This window comes from Triticum urartu, chromosome 6A (assembly GCF_056163025.1).
Source record: "Triticum urartu cultivar PI428250 chromosome 6A, HENAU_Tu73, whole genome shotgun sequence".
NCBI classification, from domain to species: domain Eukaryota; kingdom Viridiplantae; phylum Streptophyta; class Magnoliopsida; order Poales; family Poaceae; genus Triticum; species Triticum urartu.
Window position 1 is genome coordinate 552,410,459 of NC_141878.1, and position 24,540 is coordinate 552,434,998.

General features: G+C 42.8%; 1 protein-coding gene and 1 non-coding gene across 2 annotated transcripts; both read left to right on the forward strand.

Annotated features, from left to right (window-relative positions):
• Positions 1-19,090: 19,090 nt before the first annotated feature.
• LOC125517795 (U1 spliceosomal RNA) lies at positions 19,091-19,251 on the forward strand. Its single transcript, XR_007287803.2, has one exon. It is a non-coding gene; the product is annotated as a U1 spliceosomal RNA (small nuclear RNA).
• Positions 19,252-20,925: 1,674 nt separating this feature from the next.
• Positions 20,926-21,873, forward strand: LOC125514939 (uncharacterized). The gene has a single exon (XM_048680312.2). The coding sequence runs from the start codon at positions 20,941-20,943 to the stop codon at positions 21,532-21,534; it is 594 nt and encodes a 197-aa protein (XP_048536269.1). The 5' UTR covers positions 20,926-20,940; the 3' UTR covers positions 21,535-21,873.
• The last annotated feature ends 2,667 nt before the right edge of the window (positions 21,874-24,540 follow it).

A 24,540-nucleotide genomic window follows, 5' to 3' on the forward strand; every position in this document is an offset into this window, starting at 1 on the left:
AACATTTACTCAAAGCATCTTACAATTCACAACAAATTCGAGATTGACGCAATTAATTATACATCATATAGAGATTTCATAATCAAAGTTCATGCTGCTAGGCTGCTAGCTATCAAGATGAAAACAACATGTAGCAGATACAAGCATACCAGGCAAGGTGGGCTAGGTGTTTAGTCCGATCCTATTACAGGGCTCGGAAATGACAATGCCACAACCCACAACCCTTTGCATGTACCAGACCCCATAAACCTGTCCAAATTGCTATATGCACAACCCGTTACAGTCCACAGTTACAGGATATGCTCAGAAATGAACAAATGCCAAAGCCCTTTTACTTGTACCAGACCCCAACCACATGTAGCTAGCAAATTAATCACTTCACGTGTCTGATCCTCTCAGATGCTAGACTTAAAGAACATCAACAAGGCCAACTAAAATCGGACCCTCCCAATCATGGATTTGGCTCCCAGGTAAGTAATAAATCACGCATCTGATCAGGTAAAGAGGAATCAAGAATAGGAGAACGTTACCAATCCCAGCTTCCAGAGGTGTTCTCCACCAGGTTGGGTTGGGTCATGCGCAGACGTCATAGATGATCGGCTTCTCGAACCACCAGATGACGATTTGGGTCCCCTCATTGTACACCTGCACGGAGCAAACGCCCAAGGGCGACCGGAAATCAACCGCGGACCAAACACGCAGAGAACAACAGGGAGCAAGGGACCAACCGCGGACCAAGCCGCTGGCGCCGCCGTGGCCGCAGATCCTGGGTGGTCGCTCGCGGATCCGTCGGCGTCGAAGATGGAAGGCTGGTCTTGGTGTTGGCTGATGAAGACGTCGGGGTCCTTCTTCTCCTCCAACTCCGTCCGTCACGTACCCATCCCATCAGCGCCGCGCCGCGCCGCTCCGCTCCGACCGCGAACCCTAACCCTAACAGAGAAGGATGAGGGAGTTTGTGTGCGGTCAGACACGAAGATGGAGGCGGACGACTAAGGTAGGGAAGGAAGGGGAGGGGAGGTTGGTGCACGGCGGCGACAGGCGAGGTCGGTGGTGGCGGCGGGGAGGGGATGGGGAGGGAGGTGGCGGCGGGGAGGGGATGGGAAGGGAAGGAAGCGGCGAGTGGTTGGGTAGGGTTCGTGAGGACGAGGAGTGGGTGCGGTGGGTTTTTTCTCCTTTCTTCATATGGATGGATCGATGGATGGACGTGGGATTGCTAGCAATGGATGGTAGGATGTCTGCCATGTCATCGATCCGTGTCATACATGGTTCCACCAATCAAAATCCAGCTTATGTAATTGTGTTTCTTTCTTTTGTCTCTTTTATATTTTTTAACCTCTTATTTCGGGTAAACACTCAACATATTAGCCTCATGTTGTATGTTTAAATGACCCAATATTGTGCACATATGTGTATCTTAGGATTTCAAACAATGATGATTTTGTGGTCTTCATTTGCATTGCACACAAAAAAATTCATTTTTCGAGTGCCCCAAATGACTTTTTTGTGAAGAACCTACCAAATAATTGTTGCACAATTGGACCAAATAATTTTTCTAAAATACTAGGTCATATATAATTCACAATTGACCAAATGTTTGGGTGTAAAAAGTTTTGACCCACCTCTGTTGAAAAAGACAAATTTCCACCGATTCAGCTGGAAGCGGGTCAAATTTGAACTGCGGCTGCCGCATAGTTTGCTATTTATTTTTCTCAAAAATCATTTGTAGGTACAAAAGTATCTATTTAATTAGAGAAACACCAAAAAAATTCCAAGATTCAACCACTAGCTAGGAATGGTCATGCCCGCCGTTTCGATCGCATTTTGAAACAGGCATAACAAATTCAAAAAAAATCAAAAAAAATGCAAAACCTTCGCGTTGTGTCATCATATGTGACCAAGTTACCAGAAAAAATAATAAACTTGTAATACGGTAATTATTTTAAAAAAGTGTTCTCAGAAATGACCTATCATGCGTGAAGATTCATGGCTTTCAAGCCAAATGATCACTCTTATGGCCACATTCATGGCATAGTTTGTTCAAATGATCACATATTGTGCACAAGGGTGCATCTTGGAATTCCAAACAATTATGCCTAAGGGAGTTTTCATTTTCTTTGCACGGAAAATTCATTCTCTATTTTCCGAGTGCCCGAAATGAGGTTTTTTTGTGAAGGACCTACCATATATTTGTTGCAAAATTGTACCAAATAAATTTTCTAAAATACTAGGACATATTTAATGCACAATTGACCAAATGGTTGGGTGTAAAAAGTTTTGATCCACCTCTCATGAAAAAGACAAATTCCCGCCGATTCAGTTGGAAGCGGGTCAAATTTGAACTGCAGCTGCCTCATAGTTTGCTCTTTAATTTTTCCAAAAATCATTTCTAGGTACATAAGTATCTATTTTATCAGAGAAACACCAAAAAAATTCCAAGATTCAACCACTAGCTAGGAACGGTCATTCCCGTTGTTTTGACCGCATTTTGAAACGGGCATAAAAAATTCAAAAAAAATCAAAAAATTGGGAAACCTTCGCATTCTGTCATTATATGTGGCCAAGTTCCCAGGAAAAATAATAAACTTGTAATACGGCAATTATTTTAAAAAAGTGTTCTCAGAAACGAGCTATCACGTGTGGAGATCAATGGCTTTCAAGCCAAATGATCAATCTTATGGCCAGATTCATGGCATAGTTTGCTTAAATGATCTCATATTGTGCACAAGGGTGCATATTGGAATGGCAAACAATGTTGCCTAAGGAAGTTTTCATTTTCTTTGGACGAAAAAACCATTTTCCATTTTTCGAGTGCCTAAAAGGAGGTTTTTTTGTGAAGGAACTACCAAATAATTGTTGCAAAAATGGACCAAATCAATTTTATAAAATACTACGCCATGTTTAATGCACAATTGACAAAATGTTTGGGTGTAAAAAGTTTTGATCCACCTCTGGTGAAAAAGACAAATTGTCGCCGATTCAGCTGGAAGCGGGTCAAATTTGAACTGCAGCTGCCTCATAGTTTGCTATTTATTTTTTATAAAAATCATTTCTAGGTACATAAGTATCTATTTTATCATAGAAACACCAAAAGTTTTCCAAGATTCAACCACTAGCTAGGAACGGTCAAGCCCGCCGTTTTGACCGCATTTTGAAACGGGCATAAAAAATTCAAAAAAAATAAAAAAATTGGAAAACCTTCGCATTGTGTCATTACATGTGACCAAGTTTCCATGAAAAATAATAAACTTGTAATACGGTAATTATTTTAAAAAAGTGTTCTCAGAAACGAGCTATCATGGGTGAAGATTCATGGCTTTCAAGCCAAATGATCAATCTTATGGCCACATTCATGGCATAGTTTGTTCAAATTATCTCATATTGTGCACAAGGGGGCATCTTGGAATGGCAAACAATTTTGCCTAAGGAAGTTTTTTTTCTTTGGACGAAAGAACCATTTTCCATTTTTCGAGTGCCCAAAAGAAGGTTTTTTTGTGAAGGACCTCCCAAATAATTGTTGCAAAATTGGACCAAATCATTTTTCTAAAATACTAGGCCATATTGAATGAACAATTGACAAAATGGTTGGGTGTAAAAAGTTTTTATCCACCTCTGGTGAAAAAGACAAATTCCCGCCGATTCAGTAGGAAGCGGGTCAAATTTGAACTGCAGTTGCCTCATAGTTTACTATTTATTTTTTCCAAAAATCATTTATAGTTACATAAGTACCTATTTAATCATAAATACATGGTTTGCTGGCGATACGTCGAGGTTTGCGCGGTGGCCGAGGCCCCCAACTCTAGAGCGTGTAAACTCGCATGCCCGCCGCGTGGTCACCGCGTGACCATGGCGTTGCCTTGTGTTCTAGGAAGCCTAGGCATGTCTAGTGGTTTGGGCACTCCCCAGGTAGGTGCTAGGAAGAAAATTACAACATAAGATTCTCACGAGGAGACCGATCGATGCTCAAACATGAATTAACAGTCAAGTGTTTGATTAGCGGTACGGGAAATGTACATGGCTAATGGGCGTGAGTTTTGGCTGAGGATGAACAGTTACTAAGAAGACCGTCTTCACAAATTTTCAGCTCAAAAGGAGAATCCTAGGTGGTACTTGCTTTGCAAACTACCACACTGGACATAAATACGAACGTTGAAGCTCGGCTCAAAATAATGAATGGATTGAGCTGGCATTTGGTGGAGGATGGTTATTTGGGCATAGGAAAGCACTGTAGAAAATGGATACTATTTGGACATGCCAAAGTGGTACTTCCTTCACAAACTGTTGTTCTGAACAGAATAGGAAAATGAATATTTTTGAATTATTTTTGAACTAGGCAAGGAAGGTTTTTACATATTTGACGAAGATATGACCCAAAGAATTTATGAGATTTTTTTGGGAATTTTGGGAATGACAGAAATATAGGTTGCTTCACAACCTAGGGCAAAAACTACCACATGGACATGACACATAGGCAAAACTGATGAGGTGGCGCCTAGTCATAGCAACCCACCACAATTTACAAGGCTATGACCATCTATATTGGTCGTTAACAACTAGAAATAAGGCAGCGGACTAGCGTTGTTTGCTTTATGACCATTTCCTCTAATGAAATTATGACCTTTCTGACCAAAATGGTCGTTATGGTTTAGGGTTTAGAGCCCCCCAGACAGCTTTTGACCAATTGGTCTAAAATGGTCATAAATTTATGACCAATTCTTCGAGGGTCACTGACAGAAGGTCATAAGTTGACATATTTCTTGTAGTGTATGTCAAATGAACTCGGTGGCGCCTGATAGAAAATTTCGGTGGGGCCAAGTTTGACTTTTGGTTTGGGACATATGTGGATATGAGAAAGTAGTTGAGGGTTTTTGGAGCATATCACTAAGCATTTTGAGCAAGCAGCCCATTAAGCAACACCTCATCCCCTTTTAATAGTATTGGCTTTTCCTATGGACTCAATGTGATCTTGGATCACTAAAAGTAAAAATGTAGAGTCTTGAGCTTTAGAGCTTGAGCCAATATTTTGTCCTTAGCATTTTGAGGGGTCCACATTTCCATCCATTCCATGCCAATCATTGAGCTTTCCTGAAATATTTATCTTGAGATATCATTAGCTCAATGAACTATATGTTGTTAGGAATTACCAAAACCACCCAGGTATAGTTGCACTTTCATCTGTACATGCTAGGCTCATCAAGTCAACCTAAGTGTTTCGCATGTGTAAATCTAGCTTACACCCGTTGTATGTGAACGTTAGAATCTATCACACTCGATCATCACGTGGTGCTTCGAAACAACGAACCTTCGCAACGGTGCACAATTAGGGGGAACACATTTCTTGAAATTTTAGTGAGGGATCATCTTATTTATGGTACCGTCGTCCTAAGCAAATAAGATGTAAACATGACAAACATCACATGCAAATCATAAAGTGACATGATATGGCCAATATCATCTTGCACCTTTGATCTCCATCTTCGAGGCGTGGCATGATCACCTTCGTCACCGGCATGACACCATGATCTCCATCATCGTGTCTTCATGTAGTTGTCTCGCCAACAATTACTTCTACTACTATGGCTAATGGTTAGCAATAAAGTAAAGTAATTACATGGCGTTTTTATTGACACGCAGGTCATACAATAATTTAAGACAACTCCTATGGCTCCTACCGGTTGGCATGCTCATCGACATACAAGTCGTGATTCCTATTACAAGAACATGATCAATCACATATATCATTCATCACATCCTTTTTGGCCATATCACATCACATAGCATACCCTGCAAAAACAAGTTCGACGTCCTCTAATTTTTGTTGCATGTTTTACGTGGCTGCTATGGGTTTCTAGCAAGAACGTTTCTTACCTACGCAAAAGCCACAATGGTGATATGCCAATTGCTATTTACCCTTCACAAGGACCCTTTTTATCGAATCTGATCCGAGTAAAGTGGGAGAGACAGACACCCGCTAGCCACCTTATGCATCAAGTGCATGTCAGTCGATGGAACCAACCTCACATAAGCGTACGTGTAAGGTCGGTCCGGGCCGCTTCATCCCACAATGCTGCCGAATCAAAATAAGACTACTAACGGTAAGCAAATTGAACAAATCATCACCCACAACTACTTTGTGTTCTACTCGTGCATGGAATCTACGCATAGACCTAGCTCTGATATCACTGTTGGGGAACGTAGCAATAATTCAAAAAAATCCTACATGTCACCAAGATCAATCTAGGAGATGCTAGCAACGAGAGAGGGGGAGTGCATCTTCATACCCTTGAAGATCGCTAAGCGAAAGAGTTACAAGCAACGTGAATGATGGAGTTGTACTCGCGGCGATTCAAATCCCGGAAGATCCGATCCAGCGCCGAACGGACGGCGCCTCCGCGTTCAACACATGTACAGCCCGGGGACGTCTCCTCCTTCTTGACCTAGCAAGGGGTAAGGAGAAGTTGAGGAAGAACTCCGACAGCACGACAGCGTGGTGGTGATGGAGCTCGTGGTTCTCCGGCAGAGCTTTGCTAAGCACTACGGAGGAGGAGGAGTTGGAGGAGGGGAGGGCTGAGCCAGAGAAGGGTGTGCGGCTGCCCTCTCTCCCTCACTATATATAGGGGAAAGGGGGGAGGAGGCTCCCTAGGGTTTCCCTAGGGGAGGGGCGGCGGCCACAGGGGAAACCCTAGATGGGTTTGGGCGCCCCCACCCCTAGGAAACTTGCCCCCCAAGTCGGGAGGGGTGGCTGCCCTAGGGAAGGCACCCCCACCTCTCCAGGTTACGTGAGAGGGGGTGGGAGGGGCGCACAGCCCCTTACTGGGCTGGTGTGCCCCTCCCCTTGTCCCATAAGGCCCCCCAACGCTTGTCGGGGCCTCCGAAACACCTTTCGGTCACTCTTGTCGTCACCCGGTACTCCTAGAACAATTCTTGACTCCAATACCCTTCGTCCAATATATCGATCTTCACCTGCGGACCATTCTGGAGTTCCTCATCATGTCCGGGATCTCATCTAGGACTCCGAACAACCTTCGGTAACCACATACTATTTCCCATAACAACTCTAGCATCATCGAACCTTGAGGGTGTAGACCCTATGGGTTCGGTTACCATGCAGACATGACCGAGACACATCTCTGATCAATAACCAATAGCGGGATATGGATACCCATATTGGCTCCCACGTGTTCCACGATGATCTCATCGGATGAATCACGATGTCGGGGATTCAAACAATCCCGTATACAATTCCCTTTGTCTATCAGTATGTTACTTGCCCGAGATTCGATCATCGGTATCCCCATACCTCGTTCAATCTCGTTACCGGCAAGTCTCTTTACTCGTTCCGTAACGCATGATCCCGTGGCTAACTCCTTAGTCACATTGAGCTCATTATGATGATGCATTACCGAGTGGGCCCAGAGATACCTCTCCGTCATACGGAGCGACAAATCCCAGTCTCGATTCATGCCAACCCAATAGACACTTTCAGAGATACCTGTAGTGCACCTTTATAGCCACCCAGTTACGTTGTGACGTTTGATACACCCAAAGCATTCCTACGGTATCCTGGAGTTGCAAAATCTCATGGTCTAAGGAAATGATACTTGACATTAGAAAAGCTCTAGCAAACGAACTACACGATCTTGTGCTATGCTTAGGATTGGGTCTTGTCCATCACATCATTCTCCTAATGATGTGATCCCGTTATCAACGACATCCAATGTCCATGGTCAGGAAACCATAATCATCTATTGATCAATGAGCTAGTCAACTAGAGGCTTACTAGGTACATGTTGTGGTCTATGTATTCACACATGTATTATGGTTTCCGGTTAATACAATTATAGCATGAACAATAGACAATTATCATGAACAAGGAAATATAATAATAACCATTTTATTATTGCCTCTAGGGCATATTTCCAATATCCATAAAAAGGCGAAGCAAGATATTGTTCAAGCCACACCACCATCATGCTCTCCCAACATATTTGAAGAGATATGTTTAGCAAGTAATTTACCTATTTTCAGATTTGGTCAAAACTTTATTATTGATGCATCTATTAGAAAAATCCTCATAAGTAATTTTGAAAGACCAATGAAGAAGGGTAATTTACTTGTTAGCAATAAAATCATTATAGAACATATCGGTCAACCCATTGCGCCATTTATAAAGACCGATAATGACTTATTGTTGCAGCCAAAGTTTCCCTCGTTGCTTTATTTAAAGTTCGTATCTACATGGGTAGCTTTGCTTGTTTCATACTTGGCTTACTGGTCTCGATTGAGGCATGCATGTTCTAACTATTTTTGTTTCAGAAACATAAAGCCAAGGTTAGATGCTTTTCAAAAAACCGATGCTAGTAGAATATCTTATCCAATGACATCGGTAAAAGAATGCAAAATAAAAATCATAGACGAATGGGGTGATACAAAATCTGAACCATTCGTTTGCTTAACTCCAAAGCCATTCTCAAGGCAAGATCAGCTAGAAAATAACAAAATTACCTTCAATTCAAACATGTGTGATCAAATCTTTGATTTTTTGTTGAGAAATAATTATATTAGAATTCTTGATCACCATGTCGATCCATCTATCTAGGGACGAATGTATTGTAAATTGCATGACTCGTCCTTGCATATTTTGAGTATTGCAACATGTTTCGTCATATAGTTAAATCGGCCATTGAAGGACGATTGAAATTTGTTGAGAGACCAAGAGATGACCAGTCTATTCCGATTGTCCTGATGGAAAAAGGGTTTTGCATCAGCTGCTTCAAGCCGATCCATTTAAAGAGAAGGTAAAAACTACAGGTGATGGGATTGAGCTTTCAAGTAATCAATTTGTTGAAGAGCACAATGAACATAATCTTGAGGGCGAGAATTCCATCGAAGCTACAATGAAGACGCCAAGGACTGGGGGGCAACAAGAAAATCCAACTATTGATGCAAGTCGAAACAAAGGAGAGAAAGGCCGCAATAAGCACAAGTGCAAGAAATCCAAAGTCACTTTTGCACAATTATTAGATAAATATCAAAAGAAGAGTGAAGAGAAAAGTGCTTATCGGCCAACTAATGCAAAAGCATCAAGATCACCCCCTAGGTGCAAATCCAAGGATCGGTATTGGCAAGACGAGAATTTGAATGCAACATATTCATATCCTTATTTTGGGCCGCATATGCCAATGCCGTGGATGCCTCCCTATGCTCATGTAGATCCATATCCATCATGTGACAGGTATGATACAAGGGCACATTCTCTATCTTATTTTAGACCATTTCACCAATATTATGCAGCTCTGAGACAACATCTGAACAATCACATGTTAAAGACCGTTTCAATCATAAGGAATCGGTTCGGACCCCATGGACGAAGAAAGAGGTGATCAAGCAAGTATACTGGGTCAGGAAAGATGGTCGTAAGTGTGCTACTTTAGATTTGATATCAAATAACGAAGAGCCAATTAAAGTGTTGACATTGGCTACAAAAGGCAAAGAAGTGGAGCAATCAATTGTTAAAAATAAAATTTCCAAATCTGAAGAAAAGAAGTTGAGGGTGCACAGAGACAAAAAAGAATTGCCATTGGTCAAAATAGAATCACAGCCAAAATGCCCACTCGGCTTATCATATTGGCAAAAGAAGGTATTATAAAAACTTAGTGCACAAGAACTTGAAGAAAGGAACATGGCATGGGTTCCCAAAGGAGGTACTCAAAATAAGAATTATGTGCTTCAACTATGCCATTAATGCCTATTCCATGGAATTCGTCATTAGGTATGATTGGTTACCCTCAATGGGCTTATAATGATCCATGGTTGCAATATAATTTCTTACATCATGATAGGGTATTACCAAATCACTATACATTTGATTAGCTACAAGTTTTTTACTGATCCAAAGGGCCGAAATACTTCATTTGTCATTGCATTTTTTTATTTTGGCTATATGTGCTTTGAATGAAGTTTACACGGTAATGGACGATATTTATCTATCATCCTAAGAATATGTCAATGCATGGCCGGTGTAGTATTCTAACATCGTCCTTAGTTCGATTGGAGAGCGAGATAAGGTATGTGCTCATGGAAATTTATGTGTATGCCTATATTATGATTGAATGGAGTTGAGACATCATGACCGATGTCATTGAATATATGCTGCATAGACCAATTCATAGTTGCGGAATTGGCTAGTGGGCTTATACTTTGTTTGGATATGATTTGGCTTATGCATCTTTGAGATCTATAAGAGGCCAAATCATAGCTGATTTTATTACTGAACATCGGATTAATGACATGCATAATGTTGATATTAGCCTTGTCTTTCTAGTACTATGGAGATTATGTTTTGATGGTTCAATTTGTAGCAATGGACAAAGTGTTGGTGTTGTTTATATATTTCTTTATGGTACTATTTTTGAATCCTCATGCCGCTTAGAATATTTTTATGCACGATTAATCAAAGCCGAATATGCATTGTTATTCGGATTGAATATTTTACTTGCTATAGGTGCTATACATATTGAGGCTTTCGGTGATTAGTTATGAGTAGTGCAACAAATATCTAGGGATTATCAATGTTTTGGCGAATCACTTATAGTTTATCTTGGGGTATGTCTAGATGCAAAATTTACCTTGGGTTGGTTTAAAATTGTTCATATATTTAGACATGAAAATTCGAAAGAGTTGGCACAACAAGCATCCGGCTACTATGTTAATCATGGTGTATTGCATTTCTCTCAATAGCCGATGCTTCGTCTCGCCAACATAGGTAAGGCCGAACCGAAGCCCACAGCTTCGTACACTAATGAAATTTTTATGCGGGCTAAAGTAAGGACTGGAGAAAGTTTATTGTTGATTATCTACAAAATCCTAGCAAAAGGGTGAATAATATGGTTTGTAGGATGACCTTGAGATACATATCTATGGAATTTTATCATCGAATTGTTAATGAAGTTGAGAAGGTTTCGCCCAAGTTTGCATCAAGGATTCAAAAATAATAATGGTCGATATTAATTATCGCCCTAAGCATATAAATGGCTGATGGAGTGTTGACATCGTCCTTAGAACCAACACGGTACAAGTTATTTTTTGGCACGCTAGCTTTGCCAAAAAACAGGGGGCATGCGTTGACGCTGAAAAGTGGCACGATCATAAAGAGTAGCTTGAAGCTATGTCAAGATTAATTCAGACTTATTATTGAAGTCACCATGGGATGGCTCTCTTTGAGAAGATCAAGATGGATATGAAGATGGACTAAAATGGAGCCCGGATGCAAAAGTTATGACAAGTTCAAAGATGCTCATGTTGACACCAGATTAAAGAATGGATTGAAACCCAATTAAATGGCCTAAAATGGAAAAACATTCAACATGAAAGTTATGCCTCGTCGAAACGGATGATTTTGATATAAAAATCGTCTCAATTCGAGATCGTATGCAAAACTTAGCCATTTGAATACGGCTTTGTCACGAGGCAAAATTGGCTCGCCCCATCAGACATGGTGTCTAATGGGTAGCGCGAGTGACAATCCGTTTTGCGTGAGCGATTCAGCCATGAAGATGGCCTCGAATCGAAAAACGTTCAACATGAAAGTTGTTCGTCTAGTCGAAACGATTAAATATGCTTTTGTCCGCATTTTCATCCAAGATCGTTTACTGCCACAAAAAAGACCCGCAAAGTGCAGCCAATTTAAACCGAACAGTTATGAAAAGTTCGGACAAAACCAATCCAAAGTTGACTAGGGTTCTGGGCGTGAATCCAAGCATTTTCCTTGCACAGGAAGTCCAGCCGCCTGTTATATACCTAAGGGGTGACGGCCGATTCAACAACACACAATCGAACAAATACATCTACTACTTTTTCGTGTTCATCTATCTCCTATCCTTGTTCTTCTTCTTCCTCGTTCTTCGTTCGTTTTTCTTGTTGCAGGGCAGCGAACCTCGAGGCCCTAGGGGCGGTCAGGCCGATTTTGGGCAGCCCATAGCCGCCACGTGCCCTGACGGGGTCCCTCTCGGGCGTGTGGGGTTTTGGGTACTCAAAAGCACCCACCAGATTGCTTGCGTACCACGCTTCTGAACGGGTCTCCTTCGACGTGAGCTGCGATGCATCACCCTCGGCATTGGAGATACATGGTGACGTGTTTGTGTGCGAACATAACCATCTTTTGATACTTCATAATAATTCTGAAAAATCCAATTGTTCTAGTGCAAAATAGACAGGCACCGCATCGCGCGCCATCAACGATCTAGTGTAAAAAAATGAGGCACCTGCTTGGCGAGAAGCGAGTGCCTATGACGAAAGTCTAAATTCAGGATATATGCATGGACTACTTGAGCCTTTTGCATAGTTTTTTACTGGGAGTAGTTCAACAATTTACAGTTAGCATTTTAAGAAAGAATATTTGTATGTGTGCATCTTCAGCCATGTTTCTTCTCTTTTATGTCAATGCAAGACCTTGTACGTTTTTAAATGAGGTAACTGATGCATGCTTCCTGATATCCTTAATATTTGTCATGTCTGAGTTGAAGCAATGCCTTTCACTTAGTTGTATCTGTTTGTCAATATGCTACGTGCTCGTTCAGATTCTTGCCCATCAAAGAATCATTCGAACCAAATGCTGAATCTTGATAATGCATTTTACTGCTACGGTTACTTGTTCCAGGATTTGTTCATTTACTTGTCGCAGCCAACGACTCTCTAATATATTGTGTAAGAAGGGATAGAGAGGGGATTGGCGGAGTATGATGGATGTATTATTGAGACTTGAGGGCGAGTATATATTGAGTAGAAGACTTGAAGGACAAGACGCTTCTCCTAGAGATAAGTTAGGAGACGGATTAAAAATCCTAGACTACCAAATACATGTATCCCAAATATATTTCTAACACCCCCCCCCCCCCCCCCCCGCAGTTGTAGTGGTAGCGTTGCGAACAACAGGAGCGTCGTGGATAGTCAGACTCGAGAAAATAGCAATCGATGGGCTGACATCCCCCCACAATCGTATCGGGACCATCGTGGACGGTGTCGCGTTGCGGTCGTGTTGACTGTAGAGGAATCCGACGAGTTGCTCAAGCGAGGTGATTGCCCTTTGTGTTGATGTCGAGGTAGCCAAGTGCGTAGGGTGGTGTAGCCATGGTCGAGATAGTCGTGCGAAGAACGCCGTGGTCGATGTCGAGTCGGCGTAGCCGGTGTCAAGGAAGTCGCGGTGGAGCCGCGGGCGCAAGGAGGCACGGAGTTAGTCATGGGGGCAGTGGTGTCGAAGTAGTGGTGCGCCGGGGAGAAGACATTGTTGACGAGGCGTCGCGCCGGTTTTGCCAAACCCAGGGACACATCGTACATGAAGGCATATGTCGGTGTTGCCAGCACCAGGCATGCGTCGACGGACGAAGACGAAGTTGACAAAGCGCCACTCCAGACTTGCCAGGCTTGGGGACACGTCGTGGACGAAGGCACGCATTGGTGTTGCCAGCACCGGGCATGCGTAGACGGGAACCTGCACGAGATGTACGCCATGTCACAGAAGTCGGAGGGGCCAGCAAAGAAGGACTCAACGGCGGTTGCGGTGCCAATCGGCGAGGGGCCGATGTCACCAATCGCGCTAAACTATGTCAAAGGGGCCAAAATAGTGAATTTGCCCGTCCATGGTCGGCTATACTGTTGTCACGGTGAGCTGAGTTGAGGAGCTGAGAGCATCTACAACCAAGCGCCTCCAAACCGGCCTCAAACGACCGGGAGGCCTGCCCGGTCACTGACCGGTCATGAAAATATGACCTATACGGGCGCCTCAAATGGGCTTCAAACGTCTGGGCTGACCGGCACCCCTCATATCCAGCCCAAATATATATGCGGGTGCTCGAGCGCATCCGTCACGTAGGACTAACGATGGGGTCCCATGCGGAATCGCCCAGAAACACGGCGGTCCGACGAAGGCCTCCTCCGTCGTCGCAGTGTGTCGCCGCTCCGGCTCGCCGCCTGAGGCCAAATCCGGCTATTCAAGCCGGCCGACGTCCCCAACCCTAGCCCATCCACCTCCTGCCTCTCCACGCCGCCACCTGAGCCTGTCTGCCTCCTCTCACCCGCTCTCCCATGCTCTCCGGCATTGCCATGGTCCGACGCAAGATCACGACGTATGCTATGCTAATGCCGGAGCACCGAAGGCAGACCACAGAGGAGATCCAAGCGAGGCACGCTGCCCGCATCACTGCCAGGCTGCCTCCGGACTCACCGAAGCCGGAGGTGGAGGAGCAACAGTAGCCGGAGGAGGAGGAGGAGGGAGAGCGGCTACCGAGGCCGATGGAGGTGACGAATCCGGAGGAGGAGGCGGAGGAGTGATACATCCCAAATGTATCTGTTTTTTCAAACACGTGTGCTCTTGTTTTGGACTCTAATTTGCATGATTTGAATGGAATTAACCCAGACTGGTGTTGTTTTCAGCAGAATTGACATGGTGTTATTTTTGTGCCAAAATTTATGGAGAATACTTTCAGAACATATAAAAAATATTGGCGAAGAGGACTACCAAGGGGGGCACCCAGGAGCCACAAGCCCAGGAGTGCGCCCCCCAGGCTTGTGGGGCCCTGAAGCATCCGGCAACCCTAATTCCAACTCCATAATACCTATTCGCCAAGAGAAACAATGGAGAGAAATTTTTATTGCATTTTACAGTACGGAGCCGTCGACCTCATGTTCTTCATCAGGAGGGCTGATCTAGAGTCCATTCAGGGCACCGAAGAGGGGGGATTTAACGTCGTCATCATCATCAACCATCCTCCATCAACAATTCCATGTTGCTCATCACCGAGAGTGAATAATTCCTTCATAGGCTCGCTGGATGGTAATGGGTTGAATGAGATTTGTCATGTAATAGAGTCAATTTGTTAGGGCTTTAATCCCTAGTAACCACTACGTTCTGAGATTGATATTGCTATGATTTTGATATGCTTAATAATGCTTGTCACTAGTGCCCGAGTCCCATGATTTCAGATTTGAGCCCTTTATATTTTCATGAATATATTTGAGTTCTTGATACTATCTTGCAAGTTATATGCATCTATTACGTGTTATGATCTGCATACCCCAAGGTGACAATAATTGGGATTCTTTTCCTTGATTACCATAGTTTGTGGAGTTCATGTATTCACTATGTGCTAATGCTTAGTTTCAGTTCTCTATTAAAAAGATGCCTTAATATCCCTTAGATTTCCTTATAGACCCCACTGCCACGGGAGGGTAGGACAAAAGATGTCATGCAAGTTCTTATTATAAGCACGTATGACTATATACGGAATACATGCCTACATTACATTGATGAATTGGAGCTATTGTGTATCGCTCTAGGTTGTGACTGTTACATGATGAATGTCATCCAACACAAATATCATCACTGGTCCAATGCCTATGCTTTTCATATATTGATCTTTGCCAAGTTACTACCGTTGTTGTTGCTGTTACAATCACTACAAACTGCTATTTTTACTGTTCCTGCTACTGCTGTTATTGTTACCACTGCTATCAAACTATCATACTACTATGCTACTAAACACTTTGTTGCGGATATTTAGTTCTCTAGGTGTGGCTGAATTGATAACTCAATTGTTAATACTTGCAAATATTCTTTGGCTCTCTTTGTGTTGAATCAATAAATTTGGATGAAATATTACCCTCAAAGACTGTTGTGATCCCCTATACTTGTGGCTTATGAAGACCTTTTTCTGGCGCCATTGTTGGGGAGCATAGCTCTGTTTGTTGAGTCACTTGGAATTTATATCTGTTGATCATTGTGAGGAATCTGAAAGATACTAGAACCAAGATCATACCCTCTAAGACGAGAGGAGGTAAGGAAGTGTCATCGGACTCTGCACTTGATTCACCTTCTGTTTTGAGTAGGCTTGCGACACCACCACTTGTTACTCATTCAGATATGTCACAAGTAATTGATGATACTACTTCTGCTATAAATGAAACTTGTGATGATGCTAGTATTTTGCTTCATGATACTGTGCCACTGGGTGAATTTCTTGATGAACAACTTGCTAAATCTAAAGAACTTGAAATTGCTGAAACTGATGAAAATTATGATTCTCCTATTATGCCTAGCTCTCCTACTAGAGTTGGAATACCTGAGAGTTATATTATTAACGGGGAGATAGCTAAAAAATTTCTTGCTTCTAATGATAGAGATGGTGTTAAGAAATTAATGAGTAGGCTTAAAGAAAAATCTATGACGGAGAAAATGAAATATGATACTAAATTTGCTACTTCTTTTATTTTTGTTACCGATAAGGATTATGAATTCTCTGTCGATCCTGAGTAAATTACTTTGGTTGAATCTAATCATTTTCATGGTTATGAAACTGAAACTGTTGTGACACACTTTACTAAATTAAATGATATAGTCATCCTATTTGCTCATGGTGAAAAAAAATCGCTATTACTATATTCTTAAGTTGTTTCATTTTCCATTAAAAGATGATGCTAAAAAGTGATTTAATACTCTTGCTCCTGGTTGTTTGCACAGTCCTCAAGATATATGATATATATTACTTCTCTAAAAAATATTTTTCTGCGTATAAGAAACAAGCTGCCTTATAGGAAATATTTAACTTTTTGCAAATTAAAAAGGAGAATCTCCCTCAAGCTTGGTTAAGGCTTCTCCAATTACTTAACGTTTTGCATGATCATCCTCTCAAGAAAAATTAAGTACTTGATATCTTTTATAATGGACTAATCGATGCTTCTAGGGACTAACTAGATAGTTGTGTTGTTGTTTTTCAGTGAACGAACTATTGGACAGACTGAAGAACTATTGAATAATATATTGAGAAATGATAATGATTGGACACTTCCTGAATTACCACCTAAGCGTAGGCTTGAGAGTTCAGTTTATATGGTTAATACGGTTCGGTTTATCCGGTTTTTCATAATTTTGGTTTTGGAGAAATGGAAACCAAAATAATCACACAAAATTTAGAAACCGAACCATATTCACCCAAATATATCGGTTTGGTTTGCTCGGTTAACAAAACCCGAAGTACATGCACCCATCAGTAGAAGTGTAAGAATTATTGAGTGGTGATTTGCATTGTATGGAATGCACAAAATAATCACAGGAGCTAGTAACCTTAATATTAGTCATAAACTGAGCTTGGAATCCTATAACTACTTGTTGGAAGAATACAACTATTGATTATGCTGCATGCAAACAATAGCAAAATAATCTAAGCAGATTAAATTATTCATGCTAGCATGGTGTTATTTATAGTAGTGCTACTTCGATCCAAAGATTAGAACCTCATAGCAACGGTCCAAGTACCTATGATCGACCGACTAGCCGGACAGCCGACACAACCAACAAGGATTGCCGGTGATTGCTGGCTCGCGGAAGCCGGCTGGACGATGAGTTGTTCGCCAAAGGCTGGAGAGGGGGCCGCCTGATGGTGTCACTGTTGACGGCTAGGTTTTCATACGAGGGAAGTGGGAGCATGGGGTGATTACATTAGTTATTCCTAAGTTACAACTGGGATGGGCCGATCAGCAAAACAACCCTGTATCAAACGGCCCTGTGTAACAATAACAACACACCAGATCGCAGGGGGAAAGGGGATCAAAGATGAGAATGAAGGAGGCAGGTAAGGAATACTTGGAGAGGAGGAAGGAGGTGAGATTGCAGTGGAAAGGTTCACATATAGAGTAGTTTACACACGCATGCCTCGCTCAGCCACAGGCGGGCTCTGTTAACTCTACACGCACGGGCCAGCTGGCCAGACCCACCCGTCAGGTTCCTTGTCACACTAAGCTAGAGATTAGGTATGACATTCTCCCCTCCTTAAGGTGCCTCTTCTTCCTCTTCCGACCAGAGCGCGGTGGCCGGGAATCACTTGCGGAGGACGTTGTAATCTTCCCATGTTGCTGGTGCCTTGTCTCCTGCTCCCCACTAGACCTTGATCTGCACCACCGGCTCGTCTCCGTGCTTCATCATGCGCCGAGCCCGACGACGATGCCGAGCCCTCGACGGTCTTGCGCGTCGCATCGACATCCACCTGGGTCAGATCGTTCTGCTTGGCGAGACCACACACCTCCTGTGAGATCTGTGTGTTGAACGTAGCTTGCATCTCGATCTGCTTGTCGTGGGCCGCCTTTTGCTCGTCCACCTTGGAGAGGAGGGACTCGAGCAGCTTGGTGATGTTGTTTCTCTCATCCATGGCGGGCAACACCTGTCGCGTGGTCGCCGAAGCTTTCAGGGCGTCGTCGCCTCGCTCTGGAAAGATTGAACCCCGCGACGGATTTCGGGTGTGCTTGTCAGATCAGCTCACACCGGCGCGGTGGATGTTACCGATCTACATCCAGCGCGGAGGAAAAAAAATTGGCGACGAAATTGGCTCTGATACCAATTGTAACACACCAAATCAAAGGAAAAGGGGATTGAGGATGAGAACGAAGGAGGCAGGTGAGAAATACTTGGAGAGGAGGAAGGAGGTGAGATTGCAGTGGAAAGGTTCAGGTACAAAGTAGTTTACACACGCATGCCTCACTCAACCACAGGCAGCCTCTTTTAACTCCACACACACGGGCCAGATGGCGGCCAGTTGGCCAGACCCACCCGTCAGGTTCCTTGTCACACTAAGCTAGAGATTAGGTGTGACGCCCTGTTGCGCATACGTAAACAAGGTATTACACGAGGTGTCGTAGATATCGGTTTGTTCGGTCTATACGGTTTCTGGGCAATTCAAGCCGAACAAACACCAACGAACAACCATAGAGTTTCCCACCAAACCAAAAAGTGGACCACTAAATTAACCGGCAAACCGGTTAATACGGTTCGGTTCGGTTCTGTTTGGTTTTTCGGTTTAACAGTGCCCACCCCTACCTAAGGCAACTCCAAAGAAGAGAGGTATTCTATTCCTCAGTATGCAAGAGGCAAAGAAATCTATAAAAGAAACTGGTATTAAATCTGAAGATGTTAAGAATTTACCACCTATTGAAGAAATATATGGCTCGACACCCCGACACGGGTAGTAAAGATAAATTCTCTTTATATATTTGATGAAGGTGATATTTCTTATAATAAATCTGCTAGTCAATGCCTGGATGAATTTGATAACTTACCTGGACGGGGTTGATGACTGATTATGAAGAGTCGTGGTCTAGGCTAGTGGTCCACAGTGCATCTGATGGATGCGCTGGCTTACCATCTCCTCAAGTGGGAGAGTGGACGTCATAATTTATGATAGAGGGGGGACGCGTTCGCGCGGCCCCTATCAATTCTCTAATTAAAAACTTTAATCTTAATTTGCTACGTTGAACACTTAAATTTGAATTTGCTGGTCTTTCGAAAACAATCTTGTTTGTCAGTTTCAATGCAAGGTGGGCATATGGACGTGTGCCATGTGTTCACCCGTCCTCCTATGGTGCCGCGCACATTGTTCAGATTTCCTTGCTTGCCTTGGTGTATTATTGAGCAATATGTTTAGCTGAAAAAATGATGAATTACAAAAACAAACGAGGAAACAGAACAATCTATACAAAAAAAGTTGAACAAGACTGGCAACGTTAGTGAGTTCTCTTTTTCTATCCAAAACAGCCTTAAAGATACAGAACAGAACATGAGTCAAGCAACATCAGTAAGTTCCTGGGCTGGTACAGTAGTATTATTTCTTGAAGTGATTGGGAAATTAATCACAGGCGGAAATACACACAAAGGTAATGCACTGACATATACAGAAGACAAGAAGTAATTCATAATATTTACCTGCTCAGTAGCAGCGATTTCGAGGTTGAATAGAAAACAATGCCACAAGTGAGCAATTTCTGTTTGCATATGAATTATCTCATCAAGTTGTTGCCTTCCTGGACAGACTATCCAAAGAATCTCCCTGTGCAATCGGGCCTTTTACTGGAACCTGAAAAGAAAAACATTAGTGCAAACAGAGTTCAGCTGCGCAGTCCTATTCCCCATTACTTTGCTCCTCATTCGCCAACACAAAATATCAACCTGATTTCGCCAGCTTCCTGACAACAACAAACAACACTCTGCTAAAGGCCTAAAGCCTAAAGCACCTGACCAACGGTTTCAGCTGACTGACTGAAACCGGCCTCCTACAACATGCTTCATCAACCAAACTACGCAAAAGGGCAAAGAAGACATGAGACGGACAATTCTGAATTGCTTCCTGAACAGCAAACATACTCGAGACGCTACTTGCAGAGAAAGGATATGCTACACAACAGAACCCACCACCCCAAAAGGGACAAAGAAGACATGAGACGAACAATGCTGAATTGCTTCCCCAACAGCAAACATACTCGAGATACTACTTGCAGAGAAAGGATATGCTACAACACAGAACCCACAACCCCAAAAGGGACAAAGAAGACATGAGACAAACACTGCTGAATTGCTTCATCTTCATTGCAGAAGCAACACCTTTTGTTCCTCTACCATTTGCATCTCGATAGATTGGATCTTATTTGGAATAATCCCTCGATAGATACATTGAACAAATATCTTCATCTAAATTTGGGTTTTCAGTTTCCCGCATGATATTATCAAATGAAGCCTTCAAAAAATAAAAATAAATTCCACCGAGTCCAGCGTCGAGAATGATGTAGAGCCACCATAGCAAGACACCTTGCAATCAGCCCATATTCCCCAAGCACCACTAGACCATCACGTCCCACTGCTTTTTGCAAAGATGGGAAAAGCAGAGAACAGCATAAGGCAGGGAATCAAGTGATTGATTTCAACCGGGAATAACTTAGCCGGCGGGGTAAAGACCAACTGACTTTTGGCCACTACTCTCCAGCTATAAATAGACCACACCCGCATGCGTTAGGTGCCGTGCATCCATCAGGTTCCTTGTGTTTTTTCATGCATATGCTCGTTCTTCTTTTCGCTATTGCAAAGCCAAGAGTGCAACGCAACATCGCCCCTTTACCACGAAAACCGCCATGGCTAGAGGCTACGCAGGCCGGATCCAGGCCTTCTCCAAAGCCGCTCTTCTTGGTTTGGTCCTCTTATCCATGGTGACCTGGGTACCGCATGCGTGTTCTTGCCTGAGGGCCTTCCTCTTTGTGTCACTTCCTTCTGCTGCTTCAGCGATCGCCACACCCAAGTGCCTCTTCATCTTCTCCAACATCATCGTCCTCTTCCTCGCCACCGAGTCCAGGCTCTCGCGGAACGGTGCTCGATCCCCGAGCACTGGTGAGGATGACATAGATGCTGTGGTCCGTGAGCTTGTGGCTTTTACACATGCAATCAAAGAGACCCATGCTGCAGAAGAGATCGTCAAAGCAGAACAAGAAGTTAGTGTACGCATGACCACGCAGCAGCTAGATCAATGTGAAAAGGAAGAAGAGAGCGACGTCGCACTGGTTAACAATAATGTTGGTGATGACCTGCAAGAAGAGGTGATGAAGGAAGAAGACTGTGAGGAGTCAACGGAGCTGCCTACTGAGGAGCTGAATAGGAGAGTGGAAGACTTCATTGCAAGATTCAACATGGAGAGGCAGCTCGAGGCAAGGATGGTCGTGTGTTGCTGCTGAGGAAACTGGCTTAATCATGTTTGTCTTTGTGTAATTAAGGTATTTGCCAAAGCTGGTACTAGTACCTTATCAAGTCACCTGTGTTTGTGTAATTAAGGTATTTGCCAAAGTTGGTACTGGTACCTTATCAAGTCACTTGTGTTTGTGTAATTAAGGTATTTGCCAAAGATGGTACCAGTACCTTATCAAGTCACTTGTGTTTGTGTAATTAAGGTATTTGCCAAAGCCGGCACTGGTACCTTATCAAGTCAAATGTGCAGCAAGCTGAAATAACATGCTTGTGATGTATATTCCATGTTCGCTATTATGCAAGCAACAAAATTACATCTTCCTTTTTTATTTCCGACTTTCGATGCAGATCAGTGGTTGAGATTAGAACTTGCCTCTTCAGCTAAAGGGTAAGTTATCCTTTTAGCTGAAGAAGTGAGTTATCCTTCTAGTTTTTGATAAGTAAAGCTGGACAGATTACCCCTTTCAAGTAAATTTTTTTTGGGGGGGGGGGGGGGTCTCGACTGTTACCATGATCTTTATGTATTTGTGGAAATTGCCAGATTTGTATACCTCTACGAGTATCAACAAAAGTTCTTTATGGGAGGTAGTATGTTATATATAGCTATGAAATTTCAGGAACAAACTTAAATGAACCAGATAATATGAAATTTATAAGCCGCAAAATGAATAGTGGCAAAATCACTCGTGGTACATGATTCATATGATGTATATGTGATAGATCAATACGAAGGTAGCATCGTGTAAGCAGCACGCAACGAAGATTCTCTCGTGCCTACACCTGTCGGCAACGCGTAGCAAGTTAACCTATCATGTCGTGTCCGGATCATGGTAACAGTCGAGAGGGAACATTCGGTACTGCAGAATGGAGCACTGCTCTGCCTTTACCGTGTGATAATTTGATATGGAATCCGAGTACCTGGAGCTCTCCAGGCCATGAAACATGTGCATCACTCAGTGGGTTCCCTTGGCTTGCAAGAGTGTGTGGTTTCTGGCGATGGAAGAATAGATAAGAAGACGGAAAGATAAATATTCCCTGCGTGTCCACAACTTGTTGCCCACAGAGTGCATGCTCAAATGCATAAAGGCGTATATTCTTTGCCCTCTATAATTAAAGGCTTTTAGAATATTTTGGATGTTCATGGTCAAAGAATTAGGCCTCCTGCTTTCCCAGGGAATCGTGAAGGACGACTAAATATGATTCTTTCAAAAGAATCAATAATGGAAGGTGCCTCTGTGCGTAGCGTACTAAATACTGACGAAGATATCAGGGAAATTCAGGTCTTGACGCTTAAATAGCAGAGGAAGTTTTTCTTGACAAGAATCATAATGAGAGTTTGGCAAGGCGATACCAAAGTTAGACTGGCAGGAGAATAAGATACCATCAACTTTACTCTTCAGTCCCGAATATTATATATTTGCAGTAGATTACATATACCTCAGTTGCCATCTAACATCAGATTTCAAAGCGGATCAATCTTGCTGGCAGACTGTATCCCAGTACTCCATCCGTTCACAAATATAAGATGTTTTGGGCATTTCAATATGGACTACATACAGACTAAAATGAGTGAACAAACACACTACAACTTTTTTTTTGCGGGAAAACAAACACATTAAAACGTGTCTATATATATACATCGGACTCACAAAAAAGTTAAAACATCTTATATTTGTGAACAGAGGGAGTACCAATTATGGGGACAACGATAGTGGTGCACTGCCATTGCATCTTCGGACAAACTGTGGACAGTGAATCCTCTGAAGAAGGCTCTACTCAAATCCAAACATTAAAGAAGGTTCGTTGCTTCCTCGAGATGATTTGAGCCGTCCCTTTCTACGGCTTCATATATACTAGATGCTCTATGCAGAGAAGAACGACACGGTACTAAAGCAATAATCATGCTTGGGGAGTTCGATTAGTACCGGAAGTTGTGTGGTCTGACCGCTCGGTGTAGCTAAGCTACGAACCTCGAACCTGGAATGACGCGGGGGGTGGATGGGGAGGGGAGGAGGGTAGGGCTCGGAGGTACGCACTCTCTTGGTCGGCGAGCCAGCGCAGTGCAGCTTCTCCTGCAACGGCGCCTCAGGGCCCGGGCGGCTGCGGCGGCGGCGGTCTTCCTCCTCGGCAGCGTCAGAAGATCTCCTGGTAGGTTTCGCGAAGTTTTTTTTTTTTTTTTTTGAGAAAATGTGTCGGGTGATCCCGGGGAGGGGAAGGGGACTGGGCTGATCGGGCACAGTGTTTTTAGCGGTCATTGGGCCTAGTTTGTGCCATGTTTTTCCTGAGTGGCACCCTAGAGCGGGCCCATGTACGGGTCTGCGCCGTTTTAGAAACATATTTTAATTTCACAATTTTTGTAAAAAAAATGATGTTAATCTATTTAAAAAGAACACCAATATACATATGATTTCTGATTTCTAGCGTTAAAGATCTGATGCCCTCAGGTACGTCGGATCCCGTCCACACGCATGTCAATTAATCGTTGCAGCCTGCAGCATGGCAATTTTTCTATTAAACTTTTTACACTATATGGAAAAAAGTGGAAAATGGAAAATCTTACAAAACAGCATGAAATTTATCTGTTGCATGGAAAATCTGAAGGTTGGCTGGCAATGCTAAAAATCTGATGTCATATTTTCAGCATTTGCATTTAAATATGGCAAACAACCCATTGCCGGAAACAAAGAAAACCATGCTCATGCATACATTTTTATCACATATTTTCGAAATTAATGTACACAAAAATACATATGTCCAACAGAAAAAGGTTTATGGATTAAAAAATAGTATCCAGGCACGTGTGCATGAAATTTCATATAGTATGGGAAATGTTTAAAGTATAAAATGACAAGACAAAAAACGTAAATTTGATAGAAAGTAAAAAAAGAAATATTTTTTGCAAAAAAAGGAATAAAATTAAAAGATTGAAAAAACAAAAATGTTGAAAGAAAAAATTGAATATAAAGTTAAAGGAACAAAAGAAACAAAAATGGGCC